General features: G+C 46.8%; 2 protein-coding genes across 2 annotated transcripts in view; one reads left to right on the forward strand and one right to left on the reverse strand.

The window, feature by feature from the left end:
- NEGR1 (neuronal growth regulator 1) overlaps positions 1–5,197 on the forward strand; it is a 105,274-nt gene extending 100,077 nt beyond the window's left edge. The window contains exon 7 of the mRNA XM_061366421.1: positions 1,926–5,197. Coding sequence (XP_061222405.1) covers positions 1,926–2,050 — 125 coding nt within the window. The 3' untranslated portion in view covers positions 2,051–5,197. The remainder of the gene's footprint in view (positions 1–1,925) is intronic.
- A 3,498-nt stretch (positions 5,198–8,695) lies between these two features.
- Positions 8,696–20,616, reverse strand: part of LRRC7 (leucine rich repeat containing 7) — a 402,104-nt gene continuing 390,183 nt past the window's right edge. Inside the window, exon 25 of the mRNA XM_061366413.1 lies at positions 8,696–8,706. The gene's annotated coding sequence lies outside the window, so the exon portion shown is untranslated. The remainder of the gene's footprint in view (positions 8,707–20,616) is intronic.

Below are 20,616 nucleotides of genomic sequence, written 5' to 3' on the forward strand. Positions count from 1 at the left end.
GCCCATGGTCCAGCAAAACCAGCTTCTGCACGCGTTTGGCATCCTCCACCTCCCTGTCCCATGTGAACTCATGGCTATTTATTCAAATCCAGCTGAGCATCTGCTCAGGACATTTTATTCAATCCCAGTGGCTTAAACTTCTCCAGATTTGCTTCTTCTTCATGCTTTTTTTCACATCAAATCCTTCTGATTAGCCAGCTTTGGGAACCGTAAGTCTTTCCTATTATCTACCCTAGTCTATGTGTTTTTCCCCATTAATTCACTTAGCACATTTGTGCTGAAACAATCCAGATGTGATTTAATAAGCTTCAGAAAGACAGTATTGGTTCATGTGCAGGAAATCAGATTTACATAATTTTCCACTCACAATTATAGCCACCATAGTTCAAATTACCTGTAAGTTAGGGAAACTCTTTAAATATGATAAAATGCAATACCACCTACACTGTGTTTCTGCTTGCTAGCCTGGTTGGTGTCATAAATTAAATGTTGATTTGCCATACTGACTTATCACACAAAGTTCCTTTGAATGAGAAGCGAGTGCCCTGTCCTGTGTTTAGGTATGGTTATAAGTCACAAAACCAAGCTTCATACTCAAGCTTCATCTTGTTTGGGTTTTTTATTGCCTGAACCTCTCTGCATGGGGGGAAATGAATGATTTTGGGGTTTACAACACGCTCTGCACCAAATGTCATACATTAGAAATGGACCCGGTAGCACATAGCACAGATTTCCATGCAGAAAGAAAAGGGACATTTATGTTTCAGTATTTAGACTGAGCAAGGCTTGAAATTCAGGAGACCACAACTGCAAAAGCCAGGAGGATGTGGTGAAATCCCTGGGTTTACTTTAATTTCTTGGGTGATTACTGCAGCTTTTCTTCTTCTCTGCCCCCAAGAGAAGCTTGTTTACTCCAAAGCACAGCCTGTGCCATATCCTTACGTCCAACCTCCTGCCAAGGCAGGGCCACCCAGAGCAGGTCATACAGGAACGTGCCAAGGCAGCTTTGGGATGTCTCCAGAGAGGGAAACCCCACAGCCCCCGGGGCAGCCTGAGCCTGAGCCTCTGCCACCCTCAATTAAAGAAGTTCTTCCTTGTGTTTGTTGAGGTGAAACTTCCTGTGTCGCAGTTGTGTTGTAGTTTATGGCCATTGCTCCTTGTCCTACTCTCACTGGAGTCAATCCCCAGCCTGTGCTGGTACTTCGTGTTCTCCCCCCCCAGGTGCAGGACCCTGCACTTGTCCTTGTTGAACCTCATCAGGTTTCTCTCCACTCAGTTCTCCAGCCTTTCAAAAACCACTGGTTTCTGCCTGGGTCCAAGCCTGCAGCCATCCCACCCGTGGCTGCTGCTAGTGATTGCCTTCTCACTTGCTTCTCCACACTGGTTTCTTATGTTTTAACTCTCTCTTCATGCCCTTACAGTAATATTTACTTAGGAACTGGAGAAAGGCTTTGTATTACAGCAAATAAATTCAAGTTCATCAAAGAGACTGAAAATGAATATGAATGTCTTTGGCAAAGCAAAATTGTCAAGCTTTGGCTTCTAAACTTAGGCAGAAAATGAGTTGTTTTCCAGCAGAGCTTAGACATTCACCTCTCATTGATTTCAGTGGAGATCTTAATGCTCAGTAACTTGAAAACAGATAAATTATTCAGATGTTTAAAACTGAATTGCTCAGCTGATGTTAAATACTCACATTTTAAATGCTTGCATTAAAACTGGTTTATCCTCTTTGAAACTAAAAGTCATCTTCACCCATCAGCAGTGTGGCAGGAGGGGTTGGCTACCTTTGCAGCAGCTCCTCCGGTTTTCAGGAGGATGCTTTTGCTGCACTAATGCTTATCTTAGAAGAGTTACTGAAAACTAAGAATTTGGGGTTCCAGGAGTGGGCATTTTCACTTAACCCCTTTCTCTTCTCTTTGCAGCTCCCAGTACAGCCCAGTATGGGATCACCGGCGATGCCGAAGTCCTCTTCTCCTGCTGGTACCTTGTGTTGACACTGTCCTCCCTCACCAGCATATTCTACCTGAAGAACATCATTCTGCACTAAATGTAAAGACCCATAAAAGGCTTTTAAGGATTCTCTGAAAGTGCTGATGACTGGCTCCAATCTGGTAGAGTTTGTTAAAAGCAGCGTGGGATATAATCAGCAGTGCTTACGTGGGGATGATCGCCTTCTGTAGAATTGCTCATTATGTAAATACTTTAATTCTACTCCTCTTTTTGATTAGCTGCATTACCTTGTGAAGCAGTACACATTGTCCTTTTTTAAGACGTGAAAAACTCTGAAATTACTTTTAGAGGATATTAATTGTGATTTCATGTTTGTAATCTCCAAGTTTTCAAAAGCATTCAGTCATGGTCTGCTGAGTTGCAGACTGTAGTTTACAAAAAAAAGAGAAGATATTGCAGTAAAAATGTGCTTCTTTAAGGCTGCAATACAAATATTCAGTTCCCTTCTTAAACAGCATTGACTCCACATTTACACAGACACATTTTTCCTTTTTTGATATAAAAAAAACCAAACAATATTGCCTTCAGAATAATATTTCTTCAAAATATTACACATATCTAGATTTTCTTCTAGCATGATATTCAGGTTTCAAGAATGAGCCTTGTATTATAACTGCATTGTGCAGTACTGCTTTCTGGTTTCTTTCCTTTCTCCTGCAAATTCAGCATGGGTGTGCCTTCATAAAACACTACTTTCCTCTTCCTCTCCAACCAATCTGGAATGTCTTTTGGGAAATGCTAAAGCATCCTTTTGAGCATAAGAAATCTCTAGTCTAGGACAAAGGTGCTATTGGCTAAAAGCAAAACCTCCTCTCCCATCTCCAGGGGGTCATCAAAAAGCTTCAGACTTAGGTTTTTAGGCAACCAGTTGAGGATAGCACCAACTCCTCTTTGTGTTTTCCATCTGGCACCACTGACCAGTAGATGATTTCAGTAAAAACCAGTTTTTCCCATTACAAAACAGAACACAAATTATTTTGAGACATCTTTTGAACGTAGGAATGTTTCCCTTAGTCATTCTAAAGCCAAATTCCTCAATGGCTGTAAATGTGAGAAGCTGAACAGTCCCTTTTGTATTACTGGCAAAAACTATGTGAATTGGTATTTTTCTTGCACTTAATTTTGTACTGGTTTGGCTAATTTAGCAATGATAAAGGATGCTTTTAAATATTAGATATCTGAAAATACATGAAGTATCAAGCAGAATTTTATATATATACATATATATATATTAAAACGAGGTTGCTCCAATAACTGTACCGAAGTGCATGTTGCCGTCCATGATAGAATCATCATTACAGACAGGACTTCATTACCAATGTACTAACTCTGTACAAATAGCTTACACAGCAGTTAAGGCCTCATATCTAATTTCCTAGTACTGCAGTCTATCGAGATAACGCTCATTTCACCCAGTGAAGGATCAAGCTCCGAAATAGCACCTAATGCTACTAACTTTGTTGTTTTTAAGCAGCCCCAGACAGCACTAACGCAGAATGTTACTCACAGTTTATGGCTGAGTTTAAATGCCATCTGTGTAAACTGCTGGGGCATGACGATGGACAACAGCCTTTGACCACAACATCCCCTGGTGACCCCAAAAGATCTTGACTTGCATACAAACCAGCTATTGATGGCAAGAGTAACAAAACCACTATTGACACCACACTCCTGTGTTTCCTATATCTATATGTCTGGTAGGTGACACAACTCCTGTAGTCAATGTTTTGTCCCCTATCAATCAATAGGTTTTTGTAGCAAGCAATACCCCATGAGCACTGTGCATACTCAGCAGCTCCAAATTCAGCTCACAGGTACCCTAGTTTTTGGAAAGGCAGACTCTGGGTTTCACTAGTCTCAGTATACACCACCCCATGCTAACAGAATATACACTGAATCTGTTGTAGTTAGTGATAAAGGGTATAAAAAGAAATATGTTGACTCCAAAACATGGGAATGAAGTGTCCTGGCTCACTCAGTGTATGTTCAGTGACAGATCATACTATTTCTATCTTATTTCCAGTTACTATTTTCAGAAATGTAGCATTTTTTTAAACCTTGAATAACATGAGAAACTTAATCCTCTGAGGAAACAGTCAAAACTCAATTCAAATTGTACTATACACAGTCCTGATATCCTGATGTCTCTTGTATTGCAGCTTTAAAGTGCTATATTTTAGAACCCATTTGCTAGAAACAGTGGTGCTGCAGAAAGTATTGTGTCAGTATGGTTTTATGAGGGGAAAAAAAAAGGATATGCATAGCCCAGCTCATGCACCTTGTCTCACATAAAACTGAGATGTTTCTATACTGTGGCTGGATCAAATTCCGTATTTCAATGACATATTTCATTCCAGTGGTTCCCAATACCTGGAACATGGTATTTCCAGCAGCAGAATAGAATGAATAGCAGCTTTATTAAATATATTTCAAAAAGATAATTATAAGTTGACTGTTTGCATTCATACCTGCTAGAGCTACTGGATAACATGGATATTCAGTCCCATCTCAGATTTTTCACTTGAATTCGGGGGGACACCATTATTGTCAAGTTTAAAAAGTCAAAATCAAACAAACGCTATAAACATTTCTGGGTGCCAGTGGTGTTTCCTTAGATGAAATAAGGGTTTGATAGCAGTCAAATAGGCCTATTAAAATAGGCATTTGATAGCAGCGTTTGGTGGTGGATGTGTGCGTGGGTGCAAAGCACAGCACAGGGCGAGCTCTTGGTGTCTGTGGAGTGAGTCTGCTTGTGAGACTTGCCCGCTCCATCCTCCGCTCCTACATCGAGGGGCAGCCGTGCTGAGCTCGGTGCACCAGTTAACCCAACAGACCTAGTACGTGCAGCCAAACGACCTTAATTATTGCAGGATTGGAGCTGTAGGCATGGATCAAATAAAGCAACTTGGTTCTTGGTGAATGTTCCATGCAGTGAACTGGGAATTGTACAGACTGGGGCTTATTGAGGTGTTCCAAACCGGACAGTGCTGCAAATAGAACACAGCCATGTTTTACAAAACCTACCCACCCTTTTAATCTGTAGGTGTGTTTGCTTTAGGCAGTGGTTGGAGGGTATGTTCTAGGCTTCTTCAAAGGATTAACCCGCACCAGTCACATCTGTTGGGCAAATATTATTCTATTTATTCCTACCTTTAAATAAATGGCTTAGCTCCAAGCAGCATAACTGAGGTTGTTGTCCACATCAAAACCCCCAAGTCTGTGACACCATAAGTAAGTTCCTGCTTGTGTAATAACTCAGGTCTGCAGTTCCCATTGCGCCGGTGACATCCATAGAAGCAATGATGCTCTTAATTACACAGTTGCTGATGGTGATATTATACTAATACTAAATTAAAGGTTGTCTCACAACTTCCTGAACAAATGCAGTTTCTCAAGGGTTTATAACTTGGCAGGAAATGCATCCTTCAGAGCTAGACAGCTTTTTTTAAGCTTTTCAATATATATATATTATTTTAGAAACTGTGCTGTTTTTAAGATGCAGGAGTGTTAAAAACCATCATCAGTGAAAGCTGCTTTTTTGCACATTTTCATAGCTGGCATTCTGGACAGACAATGGGAAATGTTCTGCCTACCAAAATCTCCACTTAGTCCACAGAACTATGTTATAAAGAATGTCTATACCAAAATATGTACTTGCATGGATGAACAATATGCCTTAAAGACTAAATATGCATTTACTTCTAAGACTAGGCCAGAAGTGTGCCCAGTATGGAGGTAAATAATCCATGTTTCATAGCCTGCCATGGAAGGATTGGTTTTGTTGAAGAAAAAGAAAAGGGGGGGAAGCAAAGGGAACTGTTTCCTTTGAAAGGATCATAGAATTGAGTAGGTTGGAAAAGCCCTTCAAGCTCACCCAATCCAACCATTCCCATCACTGCCAAGGCCACCCCTAACCCATGGCACTGAGGCCTCGTCTCCACAGGGTGTGAACACTTGCAGGGCCAGTGCCTGCAGCCCTGCCCTGGGCAGCCTGTTCCAACGCCTGAGCACCCTCTGGGGCAGGAATTGTTCCTCAGCTCCATCTAACCCTGCCCTGGTGCAGCTTGAGGCCGGTTCCTCTTGTCCCATCCCTTGTTCCTGGGAGCAGAGCCCAGCCCCTCCTGGCTCCATCCTCCTGTCAGGCAGTTGGAGGCAGCCATCAGGTCCCCCCTGAGCCTTCTCTTCTCCACACTGAACCCCCCAGGTCCCTCAGCCCTTCCCCATCACACTTGGGCTCCAGGCCCTGCTCCAGCTCCGCTGCCCTTCTCTGGCCCTGCTCCAGCAAATCAACTCTTAAATTTAAGTTTTAAACATATCTTAATCTTATATATTCTTAAATGATTCCCGAATTATAGCACAAGCAGACATACATGAGCAAGTTTAGGAAAAGGATAGATTTTAGCCTGGCCACGCACAGCCTCTTTGAAACCAGAAGACAACTTCAACAAAGATACATATCTTAAAACCCAGGAACTAAAATTCTCCATTCAGCCTTAATGTTGAGTGTAGATAAATAAGAACTGACATCCAAGGGAGGAATTTGCTTTCAGTCTGACCAACATCCATCTCAGCCATGCACTGCCAGGGATGCCGCCCACACAGTCACTCACTGCTGGGTTTTGGGCCTGTTCTATGTTTCCTGCTGAGCATTGAGGAAAGGGGGAAAGGAATTTATTCTGTGATCAGAACAGTCTAGAACCCGACTGAAAAGAGGCAAATCAAGGCAATGGCACAAGGGTCTCAGCATAGTTTGCAAGGGTTTCTCAGTAAATCCAACTCCAAATATTTTGTATCAGTAAGGGCAGGAGAGGTTTTTACCAGGGCACCTTCAGCACTATTTGGTCCTACCGTTTTCTACCGACTTTCTTAATGCATGAAGAGCTCAAACGTTCCTTTAGATTAGAAAATGCCCATGTTGAAGAACGCAGAGATCAACATAATTTGCCACCTCCCATAAACTTAGTTTTCAGACATTCCTATTCTGTCATTCATATGTGATTCATAGAATCCCAGGCTGGTTTGGGTTGAAGGGACCTCAAAGCTCCTCCAGCTCCAACCCCTGCCACGGGCAGGGACCCCTTCCACTGGAGCAGCTTGCTCCAAGCCCCTGTGTCCAACCTGGCCTTGAGCACTGCCAGGGATGGAAGTTGGGTCTCTGCACTGGGGGTTGCTATGTGATGCATAATGGCCCTCAGCCCCCTGCATCACCTACATGCTCATGTCTCCTACATGCCAGAATTAACCCTGAGGCTTTGCTTTAGTGTATGCCAGCAGCTGTCCTAGTGCCTGGAGACACGCAGGAGGGACCCTCCCTTTGCTCTCACTCAGCTCTCCTGGGCAGAGCAGAGCACTTGGCTCTCCCACACACTGAACTGTGAACCCCCTGCAAACAGCAACGAGAAACAACCCAGTGAAAGGGGTCTTCCTTGCAGACCCCCAGGGCCACTGGGCAGCAGGTAAAGCTCAGCCCCCATTAGCAGAACAAATGGCATTTGTAGTGAGCTGGAATGGAAGCTGCGGGAGGAGGAGCAGAGCAGTGCTGCTCCCGCCACCACGGCCACAGGAGTTTCACCTCTTATCTGCCAAATACAAAAGTATTCATCATTCCCCCACCAACCTTGGGGGGTTTTCATGCTGCCAGATTAAAAAATGCCTGTAATGATAATATATATTTAGTATCCAGAGGGCAAAATATGTTCTCTCCTAATGAACATCCATCCTTGCCTTTATTATTGTTCAGCCAAAACCACACCACAACTCGCACATTACACAAGGGAATTCATGTGCAATAACATCAGCTTTCCCACTTATCAAAACCGCTATAATCCTAAAAACAGAATTCCCATTAACCCCAGCTATGGTGACTTAAATGTGACCCATGAGAATAAACCTTAAAGAAGTGACTGAACAGCAGCCACCTTGTTTCCTGGTAGGCATCTAATGAGGAGATGGCAAAGCCACTGCTTCCCTCCCTGTCTTATTCATAGAATCCCAGCCTGGTTTGTGTTGAAGGGACCTTAAAGCTCCTCCAGCTCCAACCCCTGCCACAGGCAGGGACCCCTTCCACTGGAGCAGCTTGCTCCAAGCCCCTGTGTCCAACCTGGCCTTGAGCACTGCCAGGGATGGGGCAGCCACAGCTTCTCTGGGCACCCTGTGCCAGTGTCTCTGTCCATGAAAACAGACTTTGCTCTTCTAATCGAGGCTGGGAGGTGCAGCAGTTTAGATGTGCTTAACATCCTTGACACGTCACTTCAGGTAGAGATGCTCCCGGGGGGTGGGAGAGGTGAAGCATCCCAGGAGCTGTGCAGAGCTGGGCAGGCTGCTCCCACTTCATGCTAATGAGACAGTCTCTTGCAGGAATTTTGGCTCAGTAGAAGCTGCAGGAGGTAGCATGGTTCATTAGGCTGTGAGAGCTTTAAAATGTTAAAGGAACTGGTTTTCCTCTCTCATTTAAGTGAATTGCTAAAAGCACTGGGTCGTTTTTCCATGGAACTTCACGTTCACTGTTTTCTTCATTAACCTTCACCCTCCTACATTTAGTATTGTAAGGGAAAAACAAAGTTAACTCTGAGATAAGCTACTGCAAATTCAGTCCCCTCAAGCTTCAAATCAGAGCCTGGGAGCTGGGCCCAAGGGAGCACTGGAGCTATTTTGCCACTGTTTTCTGTGTAAAGAGGATTTAGTGTCCGTTTGCCAAATATTAAGGCTGATAACACCCTGTGAATCATTCCTAAATTGCTTTTAGCAATAGACGCACGTGTCCTTCCCAGTTCTGTGTCTATTGGTAGCAGGAGGACAAGCAGTGTGCTGGGACAGGACCTTCCTGGGCATGGTGGCCCCCAGGCTGGGGCCAGGAGAGGGTCCCCATATTGCCCTCAGTGAGCTGGAAAACAAGCTTGGAAGGCATCAATGGGGAATTAGAGGAAACTCAGAGCTGAATTAAACAATACACTTGACACAGGCTTTGGAAGTTCAGAGCTGGGATATTAGCATCAGAGTGAAACCACTGCAGAGGCAGCCATGGGCTGTTGCCATTGGTGAGCAACATGCAGGATCCAGGAAAGTGGTACTTCCATCCACCCTCCCCCATGGGAAAGCAAACAAGCGGCATCCTGCTCTGCTGCTCGTGTGTTTTCTGGTCTCAACAGGGGTTTTTTCTCATATCAATTTAATTCCAAGGCACCAACCTGTGCTCTTGCAGCCCGCGGGAGCTGTGCTAAGTGGGAGGAGATGCGCAGCACTCCATTTCAGGCTTTTCTGGCAGCAGTGGGATGCTTTCCTTGGCAACAGCACACACAACAGCACCAAGTGCCCTCCATGGGGAAGGGCTGCAGCACAGCAGGGGGTTGGCACACCACTGGCCCTGTCTTGTGGTCTCTGTCTCTTGGTACTATTCCGATCCCCATCTCTTGGACTTGTCTCTTGGTCACCTTTACCTAGAGCCCATCCTTTTGTTCCCATCTCTCAGTCCCTGTCTCCCAGTCTCCATCTCTTACTACCCATCTCTTTATCCCCTTTGCACATTCCCTATCTCCTGGCCCTCTTCTCTTGGTCTCATTTTAACCCCAGCCATGGGGAATGGAAGGCAGGAGATCAGGAGGAGGAGGAAGAGGCTGCAGTTCTCAGCCTGACCTCCGAACCCACAAGCCTGACCCAACAAACAAACAGCCAGCTAAGACAAAGACAGGGTGTTACACCAAGGTCTGAGCTCCCACCTTCTTCTCTAAGAGGGCTTTTATTGCAACTTAAACCTGAAAGCTCCATGAGTTTTTTCTGACTCAGGAAAACTTCCCTCCACAACTGGGACATGTACACGCTGCCATCCTCAAGCATGGGGTACAGTCATAGAACAGTTAGGGTCGGGAAGGACCTGAAGATCATCCAGTTCCAACCCCCCTGCCATGGGCAGGGACACCTCACACTAAACCATGTCACCCAAGGCTCTGTCCAACCTGGCCTTGAACACTGCCAGGGATGGAGCATTCACAACCTCCCTGGGCAACCCATTCCAGTGCCTCACCACCCTAACAGGAAAGAATTTCCTCTTTAGATCCAATCTAAACTTCCCCTGTTTCAGTTTGAACCCATTACCCCTTGTCCTGTCACTACAGTCCCTGATGAAGAGTCCCTCCAGTTTAGAGACAAGGATGTCATGTGGGGCAGTGTTGAATGCTTTGCACAAGCCCAGGCAGACAGAGTCTTTCCATTCCAGCATAGCTTTAGATAGACAGAGCAGTGCGGGAGTGTCGGAATGCCGGTTTGCCTCTCCTCCTGATGAGAAGCGTGGTGGAAAAGACACCTGAGTTTTCACAGCGTATTCACTTCCCCCAGGGGAGCTGCAGGAAGTGCCTGGGTCTGTGTTTCAGTACCTCAAGCACCTTTTGCAAAAGGCCACCATGGGGAGAGCACATTTCAAACCCCCATTCCCCAAAGTCAATCCCTGCAGCATCTTGGCTCCCGCATCAGATGCGGCACCGGCTCCTCGGGAAGCGAGGCAGCGGCAGCACCAGTCAAGAGGCACTGAGGAGTGCTTCTGGCACGGGATTCCTCTCCAAAGGCTTCAGAGAACACACTTCATTCTGCAGGAAAAGCTTCAGCTGAGGGCTTTGACCTTCTGCTCGAGTGCAGAATTAGCGCTGCCGTAAAGGTTAATGAACAGAGGAACCGAGTGAAGAAATTCTGACCAAAATACCTCTAAAATGGGTTTAAACGCCTGCAGGGTCCGGGCAGCTCTGCTGCTGCAGAAGGCTCTGATCCAGCCCACCTATTCCTGGCTTGGAAAACTTGTCCCACAGGGAAACCTGCTCAGAAAGGGGGAAGAGAAGGAGGAGGAGGAAAAGGAAGGTATGCTGGTGCTGGGGGTGCAAAGTCACACCAGTGATGAGGCATTAGGCTCTGGTCCCCCCCAAAGGCTTGTTCTGGCTTTTCTGTCATAGGATGGGAAGGGGATGTGTTTACTGCAGGTCTTGCCCGTGGTCAGTTTGGCTTGGTCCTCGCTGAGACCCCAAAGGAGGGCAAAGGTCCCTCTCTGAGTGTTTAAGACGTGCTCGTTCTGCTGACAAACTGTGATCTTAGACCGTGACCTTTTTCTTTGCTTCCTCATCAAGCTGGCCCTTTTGGAAAGTAATTATTTTCCCATATGGTGAAATGCGCAGTGATTACTGGTAGGCTCTTCAACTAGAACATCCATCCTTCAGCATGGATCTCCCTCTTGAGCGCTGACAACCAGGGATTTGACCAATGCAGTCAAAACCCAAACCAACCTTCCCCCCACATGACCCTTTCTCCATTTCTAGTTTCTTTTCCACCCCAAAAAATCAGGACTTCATTGCTGTAAATAACAACTAATAATGGGACAGAATCTTGAAATGAATTACAAGAATTAGGACTATTATAATTTAATAATCACTTTAAATTATTGTCTTCATGACTTCAGCCATCAAAGGCATTTTGCCCATATTAAATCTCAGCTATTACCCAAACCTGGGAGTTATGGAAGGTGCTTTAATATCCCCATAAATTCATAATATATGGGGGAAAAAAATCCCTTCCCACCCTCCCCAGGCTGAGACAGAAAGGCCAAAAGCAAAATACAGGTCACAGTGATGGCACTGCTCAGTCCCAGGCCAGCTGCTTAATGCAGCACCAGGGCTTTCGGAAGCGTGAGGAAGAACAGAACTGGGTGGGAACCCATTTGTGTTTGTTAATGTAGGGAGCCACCATCTGAAAGCAAAAGCCAAGCCTCGTGGAGGTGCCGAGCCAAAGCTGGGTGTAATTATGCTTCTACTATTCAAAATATTGTTATTAAAACAAGTCTCAGCTCAAACCTAGCGCAGTTTCCACACCAGGGTGGGAGATGTGTAAAGAACAGTAAAGGTATTGGGGCTGCAGCAGAACATGTCTGCGCCCCTCTGTGTGCTGACAACAGCTCCTGGCGCCAGGCACGGCAGTGGTCAGATCCCGTTCCAGGGGCTGGTGGGGCAGCTCCAGGAGCTCCCGGGCTCCTAGCCACCAGGCACAGGGGACACCAGCTCTTCTGCAAGGCCAGGCCCCCTGGCAGAGCTTAGGTTTGAGTGTGGGTGAGCAAGGAGCTGAGAACCTGCTCACTGGGAAGGGCTGGGATTGCCCTGGTAGCTCAGCTCCTGCCCGTCACCTTGCACTGGGGGCTACTCCCCCTTTTTTCTCCTCTCCAGGATAGATTCCTGGGAATAACAGGAATAGTGTCCTGCTATAAGGAACATCCTTTATAGGAACAAGAAGGAAGTGTTGTTCCTATAGGGAACAACATCCAGGTGGCAAATCCATGTTTAAGGATAGGCATCTCGTGACACTGGAGGCTGGCAATACATGTGATGGATCTGTGTGTCCCTCTAACTGAGGGACTGAAGGCCACTGGCTGACTCCTACCAGCAGCAGCACCATGGCCCTGCAAACCCCCCTTGTCACCCACCTTCTCAAGCAGGAGGGGGGCACTGCCTGCTCTCCAGGACACAGCACCCAACTCTAAGTCAATAACACATGCAAATGCACTTAGCAAAGCACTCCTGCAGATGTTCTTAATTAAACCAACCTAACCCAAGCCCACATAAAGCAATAACCCCCAAACGCCTTCCCGCTCTCATATGTTCCTGCTCACTGCTGCAGGATGCTGCAGGGCTATGATTTTTAGAGGAGTGAAGCCTTTGGTAAATAAGCCACCTGTTAAAGCCACACTCCCACTCTCCAAATATTGTTATTTTGCTTTCCAGCCTATGCACAATCTGGGTTTATTTGAAATGAAAAAAGATAATCACTGAAGTAAAACCCCCACCCCCACCACCACAACAAAAGCCACCAGTATTTTGACTATCTGCGACTATCCATCTTGTGTGCACATCTGCTCCTTTGCAAGCTGGCAGAGCTCCTACATTAAAGAGAATCACAGTTACTCATTCAGCCGGGAGCTGATGAATTCCCATCATCAGACCTTGGCAGTTCTCACTTTTTAACTTCTTCAAGCCTTGAATTGTTCCTTGTTCACCTGGCTTCACTTTCTATGGGGTCTAATACACCGTAACAACAAATCCCGAGCCAAGATTGTCATAGCAAAGTTGAGCACGAGCAGAGTTTGCCTCAAGTTTCATTGTACAATCACTGTTTTCTGTGCTTTAAACCAAGTTCACCATTTTCCCACCTGAAGCCTGTCTGTACAGGAACATCCTGCTGCACACACCTAACGTGCTCTGTTTAGTCTTTAAGACCCCCTTACTCCCACCCACCCCAACCCCTGAGGAACACTGGATGAGTTCTAGAGGATCAGCGTCCTCCCAAAACCTCCAAAATCCACACAAGAACCAAACAGAATAGAGTATTTCAGATGGAAGGGACCTACAGCCACCATCCAGTCCAGGTACAAGGTGTCAAACAGCCAACACTGCCATTGAAGGTCATATCTGGCCTCTTTTCCCCACTGTAATGAGAAAGGTAGATCATATCCCAGAGCCCTCCCACTCTCCCCACAGTCCCAGGTACAGTCCTGCACATGCCAGAAAGAAGCTAAGGTCATAGTGTGGCACTGCTGGCCCCATGCGTCTGCCCCCCCACACCCCAGCAGATCTCTTCTGTTCCAATGCCTGAGCACCCTCTGGGGCAGGAATTGTTCCTCAGCTCCATCTGAACCTGCCCTGGTGCAGCTTGAGGCCGGTTCCTCTTGTCCCATCCCTTGTTCCTTGGGAGCAGAGCCCAGCCCCTCCTGGCTCCATCCTCCTGTCAGGCAGTTGGAAGCAGCCATCAGGTCCCCCCTGAGCCTTCTCTTCTCCACACTGAACGCCCCAGGTCCCTCAGCCCTTCCCCATCACACTTGTGCTCCAGGCCCTGCTCCAGCTCCAGTGCCCTTCTCCAGCCCTGCTCCAGCCCCTCAAGGTCTCTCTTGCAGTGAGGGGTCCAGCACTGAACACAATATTAAAGAGAGAGAATAACGGTGCCAGACCTCAGGGTTCTGTTTAGATCAGGAACAAAAAGCAATGAAGCGAAGGCAGCAAAGCCAAGTATGAATGAGGATGCTCTGAAACAGGGTGAGTGCGGAAGCACTTGAGCTGGCTTTGCTGCTCATGGCAGGTTGTCCTGGGCTGCAGCTCATGCAACCTCTGAATCAGTGAGCTCATACTTAGGGGCGTTGGAGTTTACATTTGAAGGGCTTCTCAGAAGCTGTAAGACTCAGTCTGCAGAGCTGCAGCTGAAGAACAGCATTCTCCAAGTGCCACCCCGGACGAGCACTTTCATGCTGGAAAGTAATGCATTAGAGATGCTCCTGCCCCATGATCCAGCCTGAGGTGACTGCTACTGCTATGGACCCAGACCTGAAAGTTAGACTACAAGTTTATCCGGTGTGTTGTGGGCTTTTTTAGAGTTCGGGCTGAAATAGGGCCCCCAACACCACAACAAAACACTCCCAGCAGACATTTCTCCAGGCTTCATCAATGAATATGCAGAGCACAAAGAACACTTAAGATCTATTGCTGGTGCTGAGGAGAGGTTACAAACAGCCACAGTTACCCTCTGAGGGCATGCAGGAAGACATTTACCAGGGATTTAAAATGGATTTAGTGATTTTGTGTCCTCATACCTGGAAACAATATCTTGTTGTCACAAATAATTACACAGCACAGACTTAGAGGCTTGGAGATCAGTGGTACATCCTTGCCCAAGCCAGGTTATCCTTGCACATAAAGTCCAGCTAACTTTGGAAGGCTACTTGTGCATGCTGTTATACTTGGTGAATAATGGTTCATTATATCAGACCTGTGGAAATCCAACTGATTGGCAGTAAAAGCTGCATAGGTGATCATGTAAGTGCCTAAAATGTGGTTGTAAAGATGCACCGGCATTATGACTCCACGTAAAATTGCAGGCACAAAGCCGGACAAAACTGCTGTTCCAAATCAGCCCCATTATATCCTGCTCTCTTTCAAAAAGAGCCTTTGTGATAATAATTGTGCATGCTGCTGTTTTACATGTTCACACATACCCCTTTCTTGCTCTTCAGCACTCACACCGAGCACCTTGGCTCCATCACTTTTAGCTGATATTTCCCCTGTGCCTTCTGAATAAGGCAGCAACAAAACCCTCCAAGCAAGTCTCATACCCCATCTTTAAAAAGATCCCCTTTTTTCCCCCCCAAGATACATTCGGTTTTCATCCAGCTACAGGCTTGCCTCTATCTCTTAAACACTAAACCCCATCAGCTCCTGAATGTGTTCCCCAAGTGCTTTTATTCATCTTGAATCTAATGTAGATTCTTAGAATCAAGAATTGCACAAAGCCTCTATTACTCCTTTCACTTTAAATGCAGCTCACAAATCAATGGTGTCTGGTAATTAGGCAGCTAATTTCCCTTCCCAAAGAGAAAAACAACTCAAATTGTAATGCTCCTCATTTGAAGGTACAATACTGTAAAACATGTTAAAGGTATTTTAATCATGGAATTATAGGATGCTTTGTGTTGAAAGGGACCTCAAAGCTCCTCCAGCTCCAACCCCTGCCACGGGCAGGGACCCCTTCCACTGGAGCAGCTTGCTCCAAGCCCCTGTGTCCAACCTGGCCTTGAGCACTGCCAGGGATGGGGCAGTCATCAATAATAACTCTCTCTAATAACTGTGAGGCTTTAATCAGAGCTGAGCATGAGCTGAGTAAGCCCTAAATGCCCACTATCTTCACATACACATCATACATACGTGTATGAAGGGTTGTGTTCACAATAACCTGGGATTCATACATGAATTATCTGTGTGGATGAATAGACACTTATGGCTCATGCACACACCCTGCAGGGAGGATGAACAGAAACTCATTTCCTCGTGCAGGGAGGACACAGCCACAGCCCCTGCCCCATGTAGCTGCTTTGGGGAGCCCGTGGTCTTTCTTTGATAATTAGCAGAGGGGAAAGAAGTATTTTGCAGATCTGAGCTTATTTCACTTTAACAACAGCAGTGCAAAAAGGACATTTTTATCTGGAAATACTGCAATGCCCAAACATCGATAGGGAAAGAAAGGAGAGAATTGCATCCTTTTAAGATAGACCCTTTCCCACCTCGCATCTCAGCCTTCTCCACAAAGAAAGCCAGGACTCATTTCATTCAAAGAACAGACTTTAAATTCCTCTACTCATGTCAGGGTGGCATTAAATATTAAAGCAAGATATTAAAATTTCAAAGAACCTAAATTAAACCTGAGGTATTCAAAAATAAGTGTTCCTGAATGTCTAATGCTAAAGATTTCGTAATTAACTTCAGAAACCCCTCACATTAAGAAAATGAGGAGCTACCCAAGAAAACTGTGGCCATCGCAGTGACCTTCCAGAGGGCTGCAGCAGATGCTCCCAGCCCACAGAAAGGCAGAGGTTTTCTTTGGTTCCCCATTTTCACCCTGCAAGAAGGGTGATGCTGGTGGGGGTCCTCCATCCCCAGGATGGTGCCGTCACCTTCCCATTGCCTTCCACCACCACCTCAAGCAGGGTATGAGCATCAGTGAGAGCCAGACAGCTGCCTTGCTGGGGCCAGAGGACCACAATCTCCTCTGCCACATCTCACTGACAACCGCAGTCCCATTGGATAGAACTGGTTCCATTTCTTTCCTCCCCAGATGTTTAAAGGAGTCTCTTGGGCTCCATGGCATCTTTGTGGCTTCCTGTAGAAGCCTTGCCAGCCATCCATCTCCTCCAAGCAGGGGCACCACTGCAGCATCGCAACTGTCCTAGCCTTCATGCAATAAATAGGCTTGCGTGCAGGACCAAGAGGGCCATGGCTAGCTAGAGCAGTTCACCAACCTGAGATGAGTGTGATGAGATGTCATTTATGGTTCTTTTAACCTCAGTTGCACTATGAAAGACACCTGGATTTACTAAGGAGGAGAAACAAAACAAACCCAGACTCAGTGATGTTTGTACGCTCTGGAAGCAGGGTTTCCTCCATTATTCATAAGGACAGGCTGACTTCCAAGAAGCACTTAGAGATTGCTCTCCCATTAGCATCCTCCTTCCAGCTGGACCACTCTCAGCCTCCCACCATCATAAAACAGTCTGAAACCTGCCTGTCCAGCAGTACTAATGAAATCTGCTCCTCTGTGCACACAGAGATTTGGGAGAGGGGTTCATACCAACACAGGGTCTGGTGCAATGTTTCAGTATAATCAGGGGGAACAGGAATTAAACAAAAACCTCAGCAGACAAAATAACAGTTGAGATGAGGATGTCTGAGCGTGGGACATTATTCTGTACTAAAATAGCCTGGGTCAGCACAGTGGGTTGTGCAGAGAAACAGCCACATGGAGCCCCACCCTTGGGCTCAGCCATGAGCAGAAGCACCCCAAGGCAGCAGGGATGGTGCCCATGCAGTGCCCATCACCAGCCTGTCTGTCCACAGCAGTGTCCTCACACTGGTGCAAAGAGCAAGAACCACTGCTCTGTGGTTCTCATCCCAGGCAGGCGGGGTGAGGGACTCTGAGAGTCCATGGGGCACAAGAGGGATGGATGATGATAGTGGTGATCAGAGAATAGCTTGGGTTGAAGGAGCCTTCAGAGCTCATTAGTCCAACCCCCTGCAGTGAGCAGGGACATCTTCCCCTAGACCAGGTTGCCAGGGCCAGAAGGAAGGACACGGGGCAGCCGGCTCTCTCTCACTGGGGGTTTCAGAACAGGTCACTAAATAACCCAGGTCCCAGGCCAGTGCCATGAGGGCTCCTCTGCCAGCCAAGCTCCATTCCCAGGACAGGGCATTAGGGCACCTTTCCTCCCTCCACCCCAGCTCTCAGGGCTGTGCAGCAGCTCTAGTTCCAACGTGCTTCACAGACATTCAGAGCATTATATAAGCATTAGAGGTATTATTCTAATGACTCCATCCCACGTGCATGTTTATAAATGGAAAGCTGCTTTACATGCCAAATTTTTAGCTCTCCGAGGATTTGAGCATGGCAAATCAGGCCAGCGATGTGCAGCACAGCTTGTACACAGCCACAAGTCTCTAGGCACTGCCATGAGTAGCCAGCTGATAGTCTGTGTGTGTTAAGGCTGTGGACTAAGCCTGAGTTACTGCTTAAAACTGCGCAAGTGATTGTACACCATTAGCGATGCTCGAGGCACCGCTCCCTGGCTCAGGAGCACTATGTGCTGCCTCTGTCAGCCTACACCTCCAGATAAGGGTGAGCTACAGCTGAAGCCTCTTGTATCTGTGGGGATAGATAGAGAACAGTGTAAACAGAATATAAAACATCAGTCCTGGCCTTCAAGCCCTGTGAAGAGGTGTAAATGCCTTCCCAAAGTAGAATACTGGTTACAGTAATGGCAAAAGAAAACCAGCAGAAGCAATGGTACAGACTGCAATTTACCATTCAGTTTGTCTAAGCAAAGTGAGCACTCCTTTGCATAGGCACACTCTGAAGTCACTGGATTAACAGAGCGAAGGGAAAGAAAGTGTCAGCTTTGTCAGGGGTGACACAGGATAATAACCAGCCTTCACAATGTAACACTGCAAATGATGGGGGCTTGAAGCCGTCTCTGAAGGGAACTTGGTTTGAGCTGCAGCTCAGGGGATCCCTGCGGGTATCCAGAGGTCAAAGAAAAGTGGAACCAAGGAAAGGTTTGTGTTGGAAGGGACCTTAAATCTCCTCCAGCTCCAACCCCTGCCACGGGCAGGGACCCCTTCCACTGGAGCAGCTTGCTCCAAGCCCCTGTGTCCAACCTGGCCTTGAACACTGCCAGGGATGGGGCAGCCACAGCTTCTCTGGGCACCCTGTGCCAGCGCCTCAGCACCCTCACAGGGAAGAGCTTCTGCCTTATATCCAACCTAAATCTCCCCTGTTTAAGTGAGATAAAGCATCCTTTGGGTCACCTTTCCAACACCACCCTGAGGACATGGCTGCAGCCCTAGGTACCACTCCTCTAACATGCTGATTCTAATGAGATGTCTGGTGGTCTTCACCGAAAAACCTTAGCCAAGGAGAAAGCTTGTTGGGGTGCCCAGGGATGGGGTCCGTGGTCAGGGCATGCTGTGCCTGTCAGGCTGCTGGCTTTATGCTGCCTGCTAGTTCGCAGGACTCAGTTTTAGAGCTCCACTCAGGAACTGACATACAGTAGATGCCACAACATGCACTGCAGCAGAACGTCAGCTCATGGGTGGAAGGGGAGAGAGGGGGGCTGAGGAGATAAACCCATATCCTGCCAAAGCTATAACAGAAAATCAATCATCATGACAGATGAGCGGGTGAGGTTTACAGTGGAACCAGAAAGCACAAAGAGGCTCCCAGCTTGCCAGGAAGGGCAACGCAATCGCGTTGCTGATCTCTTGGCTTATTCCTGAGCCAATTTTCCAGCCCGTTGTTGAAGTGGATGGCAAGAACACAGAGATCTCAGCAGCACTCCATCTGTACCCTGTGCTCCCCTTTCTCCCAGTGCCCAAACTGATCAATCCTTTGGCTTTTTTGATGGGATTGGCACTTGGAAAGTCGCTGGAGATGAGATGTGGCAGTCAGAGCAGCAATTACAGCAGCAATCCGGGCAGGCTGCTCTAAGAACAAGCTTCTGGCTAGCAAGTGATTGCATTAATTCCTGCTCAGTTTTATAGAATGTCTTTTATATATGGTCAAAATGAGCAGCCAGCAGAGCTTAAAGAAATACCGGTCTGTGAATTTAATACCATGTAAGGCTTAATACCTACTTCAACCTGAACCAGGTCAGATCACTTGGATCACTTGGCTTTTTCTAAAGCAAGAATCACACAGCAAGACCCACAGGTGCTTTAATCATCCATTTACCATGGTCTGTGAATTTAATTTCTATGAGTTTAATACCATGTAATGCTTAATACGTTCTTCAACCCCAGCCAGTTTAGATCACTTGGCTTTTTTTTTTTTTTTTTAATCTAAAATCAAGTCCCTCCGGTGATTTCATTATCCAACAAACTTTTGGGGTTTTTTCCTCTTTTTTGGTGAAGTTTCCTCTGTCAGTGATGGCAATCCATTCCTCCTCCTCAACGAACCCAGTGGCCATCAACCTAATTGTCTCTGCATATCCAAACCCATAGAAAGTGTCCCCAGCACTTCAAAAGCTCAAACACAAGTCATAGAATCATAGAACAGTTAGGGTTGGAAAGGACCTTAAGGTCATCCAGTTCCAACTCCCTGCCATGGGCAGGGACACCTCACACTAAACCAGATCACCCAAGGCTCTGTCCAACCTGGCCTTGAGCACTGCCAGGGATGGAGCATTCACAGCTTCCCTGGACAACCCATTCCAGTGCCTCACCACCCTCACAGGAAAGAATTTCCTCCTTATATCCAATCTAGACTTCCCCTGTTTCAGTTTTAACCCATTACCCCTTGTCCTATCACTGCAGTCCCTAATGAAGAGTCCCTCCCCAGCATCCCTATATGCCCCCTTCAGATACTGAAGGCTGCTCTGAGGTCTCCACGCAGCCTTCTCTTCTCCAGACTGAACAGCCCCAACCTTCTCAGTCTGTCTCCATACAGGAGGTGCTCCAGCCCCTGATGAAGACCACAGGCTCTGTTCTGGATGAGCTGTTGTAGGAAGTGTGATCAGGTCTTTCCCCAGGGCATTGCTTAGGTTTTTGCTGC

Source organism: Neopsephotus bourkii, unplaced genomic scaffold (genome assembly GCF_033783945.1).
Source record: "Neopsephotus bourkii isolate Nb327-2 ecotype Australia unplaced genomic scaffold, CSIRO-AGI_Nbou_v1 NB_1331, whole genome shotgun sequence".
Taxonomy (NCBI): Eukaryota; Metazoa; Chordata; class Aves; order Psittaciformes; family Psittacidae; genus Neopsephotus; species Neopsephotus bourkii.